The sequence below is a fragment of the Aulonocara stuartgranti genome (genome assembly GCF_965226115.1).
Source record: "Aulonocara stuartgranti genome assembly, chromosome: 3".
NCBI classification, from domain to species: Eukaryota; Metazoa; Chordata; class Actinopteri; order Cichliformes; family Cichlidae; genus Aulonocara; species Aulonocara stuartgranti.
Window position 1 is genome coordinate 18,777,218 of NC_138941.1, and position 13,198 is coordinate 18,790,415.

The 13,198-nt window shown below is 41.3% G+C and overlaps 2 protein-coding genes across 2 annotated transcripts in view; both read right to left on the bottom strand.

Moving 5' to 3' along the window:
• Positions 1-13,198, bottom strand: part of LOC309700493 (uncharacterized protein) — a 2,098,293-nt gene that overhangs the window by 488,008 nt on the left and 1,597,087 nt on the right. Inside the window, exons 56-57 of the mRNA XM_082524046.1 lie at positions 4,023-4,199; positions 655-831 (exon numbers count right to left, since the gene is read on the bottom strand). Of these exons, the coding sequence (XP_082380172.1) occupies positions 655-831; positions 4,023-4,199 (354 nt within the window). The remainder of the gene's footprint in view (positions 1-654; positions 832-4,022; positions 4,200-13,198) is intronic.
• Positions 1-13,198, bottom strand: part of LOC309700585 (protein NLRC3-like) — an 85,879-nt gene that overhangs the window by 58,882 nt on the left and 13,799 nt on the right. The window lies entirely within an intron of this gene.

The following is a 13,198-nucleotide window of genomic DNA, read 5'->3' on the forward strand; positions in this document are numbered from 1 at the left end:
ACAACCTTTAATAGAAACCTATTGGTCAGCATCTTATTAGCCTGCTGTTAGCTTCATTCCACAGAAAACTGAGAGAAACTAACAGAGTTGATAAAGAATAAAGAGAAATGTGCTGATTTAAAGCCTTTGAAGTGCTTCAGATGATCTCTGTCCACTTCTGTCCACTCATTCATTCATGTAAGCTTTCTAATGCAGCTTTGATCTTCACAGTCTGCTTCATGAAACTCATTCTAACCCTGAATGTCAGAGTGTTCCTCCTTCTCTTTCCCATCATTCATGCTGGCAGTGGAGGAGATTTGGATGTTGGACTGTGTTTTGGATGATGTGTGTATGTTTGTGTTGGACTGCTGTCTGTAAAGCAAACGCACATTTTGCTTTGGATTTCAGTGTCAGACAGACTTTAAGGTGGAATGAAGAGTTGGAGAGTTTCACAGTGAATTATCCAGTGGAGGATTTTTCTTCTTCTTTGAAGGTTTGAAATGTGAACATTGTTCTGCTGCAGTCAATGGACTAAACCAGAGAAGAAGAAAACAGACTTTACCATGAAGATCCTCAGTGTGGATCAGTATAATATCAGCCTGATGTCTGCAGTTTAGTGTCAGCACAACTTTCACATCATATTCATCTCAGCACAACTAAAACATGCTGACTGACCTCAGAGTTTCAAGTCCACAACCTGGACTCTCCAGGAAACCACACAGATGCTTCACTCCTGAATCCTGCAGCTTGTTGTTCAGGCTCAGGTCCAGCTCTCTCAGATGGGAGGGGTTGGACTTCAGTGCTGCTGCCAGATAATCACAGCTGATCTCTGACAAACCACAGCCCCTCAATCTGTATAAAGAATGAAAGATGTAAGTTTATTAGACAAAGTGTGAGCTTGAAATCATTCAGTGTTTCATCATCTGTTCAGAGCTGAAGAAGGTTCAGAATGTAGAAGTTTAGAAAATGGAAACTCCAAACAGCTGACAGAGTTCATACGCCTTTGTCAGGGTCAAATTCAAGCAAGACCATGTGAAAATTAAAACACATCATCCTAGGTGAACTTAAACACCTTTGTTCCCCTTTTGTTAAGACATAGAAAAGTACACCACACAAAAATACTGCAAAAGGAAACGGTCGCCTTATATACATAGTGTATAAACTCAAAATGCACATTTCACTTCAAATTAAGATTAAGGCTTTGAACAGATCACATAGTTCAGTTCAACATATAAGACTTTAAGAATGCACAAGCATCTACTTAAAATCTATTTAATTTATCATCCATGATATTATTTTGTACAATTCCAATGTATTTTGTTCATCTCCCTTAAATAAACAGGCAGTCTTAAAGTATGAAATATTCATATACAAACACATATAAATGTGTGTACTGTCTCAGTGGCTGATAGTACCCCACAGGCCTCAGTGTGAGCTTGAAGACATTTATAATGTTTAAGTAGTTTAATGTGCAGGTGCTGACGATAAACACATTTTGAATGAAAGCCGGGGAACTTTGGTAGCACAGAAACAAGTGGCTATTCTTTGTGACTATATGGATCACTCACAATACCATTATTTCACACAAAGGCACCAAATTAATACTCAAAAAAGCTGCAGCAATACACACAAATATAAACAGTACTTGGTGACAACTTTGCTTTTAGCCTTTAACCCTTCTTGACTACTTTTGATGTGGCCTCTATATTTTACCTTTAAAAACAGTTTATCTTGCCAATCTGTTATTTTCTCATTTTGACCAACTATATCAGCACAATTTATCTAAATTCAGACAAAATTTAAAATACAAGTAGAAAGTGATATTTTGACTGTAAAAACCACACACATGTTTAACGAATCATCTTCATAACTTGAAATGCAAATAGAGATTGTACATTTTTAAAAATACGCACACGTTTTGCAAACAACAAAGTTATATGGTACTATTTACCAAAAAATGCAGCCAAGGCTAAGACGTTTTTCATATAATCATTTCAAACTATTTACAGAACAATCAGGTGTCAAACAATAGTTTGTGTCACTCTAACACATATGAGAACAGCACAGGGATAAACCTGCAGGTCTGACAGCAGGTGTGTCACTCAGCGTTTACACTGCAATCTGCCTTTGTTGGCTTTAAGGCAGCAACTGTGACGATCACTAGTAGAACTGACACACAAAACAAAACAACAGCTACACACTAAATACACAAGACAACAAACTAACTTGAGACCAAACACGGTAAACGTCACAAATCTCTCACGTATCAAAACTCTCTCTCTCTTTCGCTCACTCGCTCTCTCTTGCCGGTCACTCCTAAAACTTCCCCCTTTTGCTAAACAACCAAATGTCATGTTTCCATATCATTTTTGATTGGTCGACATGGTACATTTTCCCACCTATAGGGCTTTGGAGCGTGATGTCACGGGAGATGGGCCATGCCCCCTTCCGCCATGACAGTAGGCCAGCCAAAGGATACCATTTCAGCTATGGATCGTACGTGTTGTGTTGTCGGTTGCAACGTTAGATCACACGATCGTGAAGGCAAGAAGCTGGATAACGGGCTCTCTTTTCATCGTTTTCCATCCTGGAGGCAACGTGAGGGATCCCATGTATCCGATATTACTAAACAAAGACGTCAGGCTTGGATTGCAGCGGTGAGACGAGCGGATATCGAGTTCTCTGCAATCCCCAGCTTTTTGTTGGTTTGCTCACGGCATTTTCTTTCCGGTGAGTTCTAAATTAATTCATATCACTCTTGAAAGGCTTTTAGTGTGATTTTCAATGTGCTGAGGTCATAGATAATGAGATAAAACATGCTAATGTGTGATGCTGCAGAACCACATCATGTCGACTGAGTAGCTTATGATTTGGCATTATTGCAGGCAAACCAGCATATGAAATGGATGTAACAAATCCAGACTGGGCACCAACACTGCACATGGGGCATGACGACATACCTGTATCAGACTCGGACCGGCACTCAAGGCGTACGCAACGGAAGCGAAAAAGAGCACCCATCGGAGGTAAACAACCCCCCCCCTCTAAAAACATACTAAATTGCTATCACTGTACACTAATCCGCACATAACTTCCAGATGAATCACACACCTGTCATTGGAATATTGGTGTACATTTACCTTATGTCTAATTTTATCTTACAGGCTTTCGTTATGCAGCTGCAGAGTCTGAAGGTGTGCCCCGTGCAGAAGTGATTGATGAAGATCTGACAGAAGACCAACAGCAAAATCACAATGTCATGGAGGCAGTGGACAGCAGTTGTGTTGGACAAGTGGAGGTTGAGGTACCAGCTGCAAATGTGGATATACTGAAGAAATGTAAACCTTTTAAAATGATGACAGATTACAAACTCTCAGCTGTGTCTGTAATCAAACCTCTGTAACTTTGCTTCCCTTCAGCAGCATCAGCTCATGTTCACATGTTGATTCATGGTTTGCTTCAGTTTTTGATGGACTGCAGAATATTTTGAAGGTTATCTGCTATAAAAAGCCAGAACAGGAAAATCTGCTTCATGTGTTTCTGTTTGATCCTCAGTGACTTTGACACAAAGGCCTCTGCTGTGATGATCACACCTCTGATCAAGTCTCACAGTGTCAGCTTTGTTTTTATACATATGGATATGTGCTGATAAATGATCAGAGTTATAATATTTCCCACTGCCTGCTGTGTGCCGTGACCTTTGACCTGCTAAAGACAGTCAGCTGTGGATTATTCATTGTTGTGTCTGATACTTAGAACTGTGAGGAAGAACACTACACAGTTAATCAGGGTCCCCTCTCTCTGAATCAGGAAAGGTGGGCAGGCCGCGTGTGGGCCGCGGGCCATACGTTGAGTCTCACTGTTTGAAATGTGAACATTGTTCTGCTGCAGTCAATGGACTAAACCAGAGAAGAAGAAAACAGACTTTACCATGAAGATCCTCAGTGTGGATCAGTATAATATCAGCCTGATGTCTGCAGTTTAGTGTCAGCACAACTTTCACATCATATTCATCTCAGCACAACTAAAACATGCTGACTGACCCCAGAGTTTCAAGTCCACATCCTGGACTCTCCAGGAAACCACACAGATGCTTCACTCCTGAATCCTGCAGCTTGGTGTTGGAGCTCAGCTCCAGCTCTCTCAGATGGGAGGGGTTGGACTTCAGTGCTGCTGCCAGATAATCACAGCTAATCTCTGACAAACCACAGCCCCACAATCTGTATAAAGAATGAAAGATGTAAGTTTATTAGACAAAGTGTGAGCTTGAAATCATTCAGTGTTTCATCATCTGTTCAGAGCTGAAGAAGGTTCAGAATGTAGAAGTTTAGAAAATGGAAACTCCAAACAGCTGAAGCCAACAGGAAGCAGCTTCAAACAAACACAACAAGAGAAAAAACTCTGAATGTTTCACATTAAAGTCGTACATTTATCATAAAAACAGGACAAAGACTTGAAAAAGTCATGTTTTTCCTTCCAGGAACCACAAGGCTTCACTTTTAAAGGTGAAGTGTGAAAGAAATGGACATATTTGAAGTCCAACACCTTTTTCCAGTCACATTATTAAAGCAGACAAACTACAAGCTCATTTTCATTCCAACAAGTCATCTTCTGACCTGGACTAACAACACTGGTCTCTATGTGCAGCTGGCTGTGAGACCAGTGCTCAGGGAGCGTCTACAAAGTGCAACACTGAAAGAACATCACACACTAGCTGTGTCCCAAAACGTCGGCTGCATCTTTCGGAGGACCCGGTATTCGCGGTCTACGTGGGCCGGGTCCTTCAAAGACCGAAAAGGCTGGAAGTGCGAGGCTGTGAAATGGGTCGGTCTAGCCTTCAGATTTGCGTCACCGCTGTGTCGGTGGAGTTTAATAAACTCGGCCGTCTGCTCCTTGCTATCTAAAATATAACAGGACACTGGCGTAAACTCTCGACCGTCTCACACTTCTGTTTAATCAGTTTCCTGTTTAACGTTTATTCAGCTGTGTGAAAATCCCGGAGGAACTTTGATCTCAGCCAAACCGATTTACTCCGGAACAAATAAAACACAGAAAAAAGGCAAACAATTACATTTTTAAGTTCTCCGAGTGACTTATATATCGTGTTTAACCTGAGTAGCGAAAGAGCGGGGTCTGAAAACGGGCGTCCGCTGCTCTCGCCGGCTGGAGTGACCATTGAACCCCCCGGCTTGCTAGCGAGCGGGTGGGTAACAGACGTCTCCGAAAACGTCGGCACACTTTTGCAAATATGTGATGTCTTGATAAACCAAGCAGATATTTGAAGTTTACACAGCTACTTTCTCACCTGAAAATATGTTAAAAGTTTATTTTGTGACCCAGAAAGATTAATAAGAGTAATTTGAAAACTTAGTAGCAGCCGCCATTGTTGGCAGCTGAAATTTGGCTGGGCCGCGCTATGAATTCTGGGATATGGTGGGCCACGAAGGACACACCCGACGAATCCTTCAAATTCGGGGAAATGAAGGACGCATTTGTCGGGCACATTTGAAGGAGTCGACAAATACGGACAGCCTTCATCGCCTGGCTGTGACGTAATCGGCCTTCAAATGCAGCCTCTGGAGAATGCAGCCGACATTTTGGGACACAGCTACTAATTTGCTTCCATCATCCAACCTGAAGAGGAAACAGGGACGGCTCCCCTTCAAAGTAAAAGCTGCTCCTTTTGGACACAGTATCAAAGAAAGTCTACAGTATAACATAGAAAAGACAGAACAAAGTTTTGGTTGTTTTTAAATTGTGCAGAAATGAAACTACACTAAGCTCAATTATGTGACAGACATTTCATCCCATGTCAGTTTGGCCTCATCCTGGGCCGGATTATCCAGCACACACTCTGACCACAGGCCCAGGGGCCACACACAGCTGGGCTCCATCCAAGAGACAGCAAACAAACCAACACAATAATAAAAAGCACCATGTGATCTTCTTACATCTTCAAGACAAACATAGTAAAAACATGAGCATATTTGTTTCCTGATAAAATGATGTGACAGGTAGAACAGAGTAAAGTGGTGGTGTTACAGCCTTTCTCCCCTCTGCTGCCGAGGCTGTTAGTCTCTCCCAAACTCAGCTACAGGACTTCCAAATGAATGAAAGCAGCAGAAGTGGCTTTACAAATGAAAGAGGAAGAGGAGAAGAAGAGGAGAGGGAGGCCACCCTGACCATCACTCCAGCTGAAAACATCACACTTCCATTAAAGTTGGTGAGAAAATGTTGAGCAGGATGAGCTGCTGGCTAATCTGGAGGCTGTAGCAGCAGCTCACAGTCACAGTGGGTTTCCACTCATGAAAAAGCTCTGGCTGCTTCATTTCTCATCTCATATCAGAGACTTTAATGCTTCACTGAAGCTGTACTGTGATGCTTCCATATTCCAGTGAGGCCTCCATAATGATTTCAGCTGTTCTGTACACACACTGTGTGCCCTGTATGGCTCAAAGTCTCTGCAGCCTGTTTTTATCTGCTATCATCAGATCTTCATCATCCTCATTCACATCCCTCACACACTCTACAGCCTCATCAGCACTGACTTCATCTTCACTGACTGATGGAGCACAACATGAACCTGTGGAGGCTGAAACACTGTCCTGTCAAACATCTCCCCGTCACCACTCCACTTCTGTCAGCCTTTAAATGAACCCTGCTCAAGTCTGTCACTTCTGTTTGGAGCCAAAAGAGGTTAAAGATTACGCCACTACATTCTTGTCTAGAAAATATTAAAGTGTATTTGGTGACACACAAAAAAGGGTAAAAGTATAGTTTGGGTCCACACATGTCCAAACCCTGGTGTGTAGGCCTACTTAGTATTGAGAAAAGCCCACTAAAAGAACGCCCACCAGACCAAAGCAATGGTGTTGACTTGATCAGCATTAACCCCGCCCCCTGACTTTGATGGGTGAAGCTGACAAATAAAATGTATTTATGAACAGCGATGCAGGGCCAGGAGTAGCAACGTGAATTAAATAAATACATCATTAAATAATTCATTAAATGTGTCAGTAAAATAATTAAAATAGAAAACAAACCAACAAAATATGTAATTAACTAATTTGAATTGTACATAAATACTTAATGAATTATTTTAAATGAAATTAACCGATAATTCATTGTGATTTTGTTTTGTGTTTTGATGAGCTAATAATCAGCTCTCTTTTTCTCATTGTTGTTCTAAGCCGCTTATCCAAAGGTAAGGCACTACCTGTTGAATTATTTCCAAAGTGTGCCAAATTGGACATTACAAATTAAAGTCTACTCACTGAAATTACTGGGGAATGTCTGCTTTGATTTTGATGAGAATCTCATGACAGTACTGAGGATTTAATGCAGTTGGACTGCTAAAAAGGATTGAATGCGGTTGGACCGCTAAAGGATTTAATACGGTTGGACCGTGGAAAGCAGTTGGACTGCTGAGTGATTTTAGTATATTAGGGAATTTGGTTATTGTTTGGGGTGGAGCCCGTATTGGTTATAAGGTTGGACCTGCTTCAGTCTTACACTTTTTTGGCTGTTTTACTGTTGTTCCAAAGTATTATAAATTATTCAAGAACGTCAGTTGGACTGATAGGAAGCGCAGTGCTCAGAGGTAACGCTTGCCAATGCCAAGGACGCTTAGGCATTGTCCTCGAAGAGGGATAGTCAGTTGGTCACTGTGGAGCTTGGGGCACTCCAGAATAACTAGGAGTTAGAGTCTCCTTACCGTTTGGAACGGTAGTCTGCGCTTTTTTGGCCAGCAGAAGTTGGACTTCGGGCGTGTAACTTTAACTTAAAACTTCGGGGTAAGCCTTGGCTGTGAAATGCCAAAAATAGAGCTTCAGGCAAAGTTTGGGTTGGTTGACGCTTTTAAATTGAGTTAGGGATTTTAGAGATGAGGCCAGAAACTGTTGGACAGATACTGGTTAATTGATCACAAAAAAGTTGGACTTTATCGGTTGGACCGTTAACTTAAATTTGTCGAAATTGTTTAGGCGCTAAAGCTGACAGATGTGACAGTGGTTGTAAATATAAGACGTCTTTGTAATATAAAATAAGAGATCTCTGTGTGTGAGTCTGAGGCAGTGCTGGAGCTATTTTTAGACTGTGTGTGTGTGAGTGTGAAAATGCAAATTAGTCAGCAGTGAACTGTTTAAACCACAGTTGGTTTTACAAATACTGCTGCAAACATTGTTGAGTGTGTGTTTAAGACGCCATTTATGTTCATTAGAGGGCTATAAATAAAGTTTTGAGTTGCCGTAGTGGATGTATAGTAATTGACTGAGTTTTGATATATAAATATAGTGAGTGCACTGTATATATTTAAGACTAACATATTACTTTTAGGAGTAACCTCTCATCAGCAATAAATGCTGGTGTGTTTTATTTTTTCTATTCTATGTGTGTGCTGTGAGAATTAATAGAGGTTTCAATGGTTTTCTTTGACTTGCTCTTTCTGATTATGAAAGGCATGTCTGAAATACTCTTAGGAAAGCGTGTTGTGAGTATATTCCTCAACTCTTGTCACAGTTTAAGTGTGTGAATGCTGTGAGTAGCAGGTTTTGAGTGATTGGGTGTGATTTGTACAAAATAATAAATAATAATAACACTATGAAAGTTGATAGTAGAGTGAGTGCAGAAGTGGAAGTGTGAGAGAAAAGGCGGTGTGTGTGTGAGACGATCTGACAAACGCAAAGAATTTAGTATATTTAGAAGTGTGTGCGTGAAATAAGGGTGAATTGTTTTAGATCAAGACTTAGTAAAACAAGAGTTTTATTAGCCTGTAAAAAAAACAAACCAGGAGAGATAGAAACAGAAAATATGGTTCTGAGCAGCTGCAAGGTTGACAGGAAATGGTGTGTGTGACAGGAACTTTGCATGCCCATAAAAGGAACTGACTGTGACAAGTGAGCACACAGAGAGAGAAACATACGAGTTAAACTCCAGGCAGATGAAGCAAATGGAGGTTTTAAGAAAAGAAATGAAAAGGATATTAATTGTATGCTTTAGTGTGTCAATACAGGTGGACTTCTTTCAACCTAGAATCTTGAGTACAAAACCATTGATTAACAGAATTGGGAGGAAAACAGGCCAGATTTTGGCTTAAAATTTTACAGCTTGACCTCCCACTTGTCCCGATCCTGAGAAGAAGCTCATAGGACAGTTAATCTCCTGATGAAGACCGACAGAACATCGTGGACTTCAAGAATTAACAGCAGGCAAAAGACAGTGCAACTGAAACTACACTGACGATACCAGCAGCAGCATGGAAGAAAAGCACGTGATGGAAAATGCACGGTGAACTGCAGGCTGGTAAGAACAGTGTGACATAACTGTTTAAAGACACTGAATGGGATATTTTGCCAGGCTGGGATTTAATCTAAAAGGAAAATACTGAAAAGAGCAACGGAAACAGAGAAGAAACAGACTGTGTTTGCTGGGGATCACAAGACAACAAAGGACACTAAGAGAAGGGCACAGGGGCCAGTGGGAAGGTGAAGCCCAGACGAGTTCGACTGCGAGAATAGAGGGTACAATTGGGTTGAAATTGAAGCCGGAACTCAGGATGGTTTAGGGATGTCCACGTCACAAACAAAGAGGTAAACAAAAAGAAGGTAAAATAAAGAGAGAAAATAACTGACAATTACATTAATGAATAGAAGACACACAGACAGATATTACATAGATTTATTTTTAGGATAAAGGGGAGAGCTTATACGTAGAAATGACTTTTTATACATATTGCATTTTGTGCCTTTAAGGGAGTTGTGGCTCAATTCGTCTCTTGTGGGTCACGAGCCTTTGGCTAGCGCTATGATTAGCCAATCTACTGTGAGGATGATATGAGTTATTGAAGGATTGCACACGCTCACAGACATATAGAGTCCATAAACACACATGACAGTATTGATTCCAGGCAAAAGGCCTCAAATTAATTTAGCGTTTAACTGAACTTGAGCTGGCCCTGTAACAAGTGACAGAAAAGAGGAACTGAATAGGAGTTTCTTGCTTTAGAGAAGGACCAAAGGAAGGAAAGCATATATTTTGGTTAAGTCTGATAAACTAGAATGAGAAGGTATTGTTACATCAAAGGAGCAAGATGAAATAAAAAGGCTGTACCAAAAACAGGTTATAACATAGGAAATGTGAGTTTTAAAATGAAGTTAGTGTTAACACACAGGAGTTGTTTCAAGGCAGCGTTTAGCTATGATAAAATGTATGCAGGAGTAATTGCTTATATGTTTAAACTTAATTGATTAAAGTGGTTGTTTTTTTTTTGGATCTTTTAGTAGAATAGGCGCTTATAATGATTTTCTTGTGAAAGGAGATTCTAGGTCAGAGTGGAGGCCTTGCAGCAGCGAGACTTCTGTGTACAGGATGTTGATGATTAGATAAGGCAAGCGACAGGAAACGCATGCAGGGACGTGAAAGCAGCGTTTTAAGAGTTTTAAAATGATGAGTAACGTTGAAGAATATATATAAATACAAGTCAATAAGTCAAGAAGATAATTAGGATCAGGCTTTTCATTAAAGACTCCCAAAGATGATAAGTTAGGGAGGTGCAGGAAAAGGTGTTTTGTTTGCTTTACAGAAGATCTCGGCGACCACAGGGGGGTGAGGATCCTGGAGGCCCGAGGCATGATGGACCACAAGAGAGGGACGCAGAAAAAACCTAATCTTACGCATGGAGTGTTCTGGAGGGGGAGCTGGTGTTTATTACTGGACCACTTAGATGACATGAGGTTGTCTGATTTGCTGAGCCAGAGGACGGCTAGAGAGGGTCAGAGCGGGAGTGGTGACCCCGATGTCCATGATGCCATGGATGGACATGGAAGCAGCTGAGTGGGCCGAGGAGTGACCCAACACAATGTATTGTGACCTCTGGTGTTCCAGAGGTCGAGAGAGGGAGTATTGAGATTGGAGAGATATTTTGCTGCTATTGTTAATAATCATCATCATTACCATTGCATTAATAATATAATCTACAAAATTGATATTGCATTCAGATGTTTAAACAGTGTGTGTCTTTCAGAAAGACTAAGTTGCAGGCTGACAGGAAGTTGCAGGTTTGAAGAGTGTGCCTTTTGCAGAACTGAAACCGAAAGCAGAGTCTAAGTGCAGGTTATTTTGAGGAGCCTTTAAGGACGAGGCACACACTTAGTTAAAGAGAATCATTTATAGGTGGAAGTTTAATCATGTTTTGCTCGGGGTTGCAAAAGAGCAGTTTGTCGCAGAACTGCTGCTGATGTGTCAAGATGATAAGCGAGCATCCGGCAGTGACAGGAAGTACCTGCCATGAAGATAGGAGATAATGTTCTTTTAAACTGTGTTAAAAGTCATTGTGGTTTTGATTTGACGTATGCATATATTCTGTTTGTGACGTATGAGGGGGCGTCATTAAATTCAAGCCCTGATGGTATAAAATATCTGTTTATGCTTTGATTAAGTCGGAGATCAGCCCGGTCTGCGAACGGAGCTGGTCTTCCCACGCGTGTATTTCATTAAAATCGTTTGACAAAGTTCTGGACCATGGTTGTTTGTACTCTCCTTCCCCAATATTTGAACCTTAACATTAGTTTACTCAAAATAATTTTAAGACATCAATATTAAAGGTTAAGTTATGATAATGAATACATGCAACTATAACTGATGACATAAGAATTTGGATTTTTTAAGCTAAAGCGAAGGTGCTGACTCACTTGGCATGTTACTCTCAAATCCTCCCTAATAACAATAACATAATTACACTTTAGCCACAAGAGGGCAGCAACATTAATACAAGTCACGTGTATATAAAGGTACAGTGATTATATTACAGTGATTTTGACAAAAACAAAACAGAGGTTCATGGCAGTGTGTTTTTCATAACATACCAACCAAATTAAATAATAAAAACTTTATAACTTACAGAGCTTTTTTAGAGGCTTTGACCACTGGCAGCAGCCTCAGAAGAGCCTCCTCTGAAGCAAAGTATTTCTTCAGGTCAAACACATCCAGATCTTTTTCTGATGACAGTAAGATGAAGACCAGAGCTGACCACTGAGCAGGAGACAGTTTATCTGTGGAGAGACGTCCTGAACTCAGGGACTGTTGGATCTCCTCCAGTAGAGAACGATCATTCAGTTCATTCAGACAGTGAAACAGATTGATGCTTTTCTCTGCAGACAGATTCTCACTGAGCTTCTTCTTGATGTACTGAACTGCTTCTTGATTGCTCTTTGAGCTACTTCCTGTTTGTGTCATGAGGCCTTGCAAACGAGTTTGATTAGTCTTCAGACCCAAGAGAAAACGAAGGAACAAGTCCAGGTGTCCATTGGGGCTCTGTAAGGCCTTGTCCACAGCACACTGGTAGAAGTATTTCTCTGTCTGAGAGCTTGTTTGTTGTTTTTCCAGCAGATTGAGTCCAGAGTTGATGAAGGTCAGGTGGACATGAAGAGCAGCCAGAAACTCCTGAACACTGAGATGAACAAAGCAGAACACCTTGTTCTGGTACAGTTGTTTCTCCTCTTTAAAGATCTGTGTGAACACTCCTGAGTACACTGAGGCTGCTCTGATATCGATGCCACACTCTGTCAGGTCTGGTTCATAGAAGATCAGGTTTCCTTTCTGCAGCTGATCAAAAGCCAGTTTTCCCAGTGACTCAATCATCTTCCTGCTCTCTGGACTCCAGTGTGGATCTGTCTCAGCTCCTCCATCATATTTGATCCTCTTGACTTTGGCCTGAACCACCAGGAAGTGGATGTACATCTCAGTCAGGGTGTTGGGCAGCTCTGCTCCCTCTCTGGTTTCCAGCACATCCTCCAGAACTGTAGCAGTGATCCAGCAGAAGACTGGGATGTGACACATGATGTGGAGGCTTCGAGCTTTCTTGATGTGGGAGATGATCCTGCTGGCCTGCTCCTCATCTCTGAATCTCTTCCTGAAGTACTCCTCCTTCTGTGGGTCAGTGAACCCTCTGACCTCTGTCACCATGTCGACACACTGAGGAGGGATCTGATTGGCTGCTGCAGGTCGTGTTGTTATCCAAAGGCGAGCAGAAGGGAGCAGGTTCCCTCTGATGAGGTTTATCAGCAGCTCATCCAATGAGGTGGACTTTCTTGTTTCAGTCAGGATTTTAGTTTTGTTGAAGTCCAAATTAAGTCGACACTCATCCAGACCATCAAGTATGAACACAACCTGGAAGTCTTCAAGCCTGCAGATTCCTGATTCGTTAGTTTGATTAAAGAAGTGA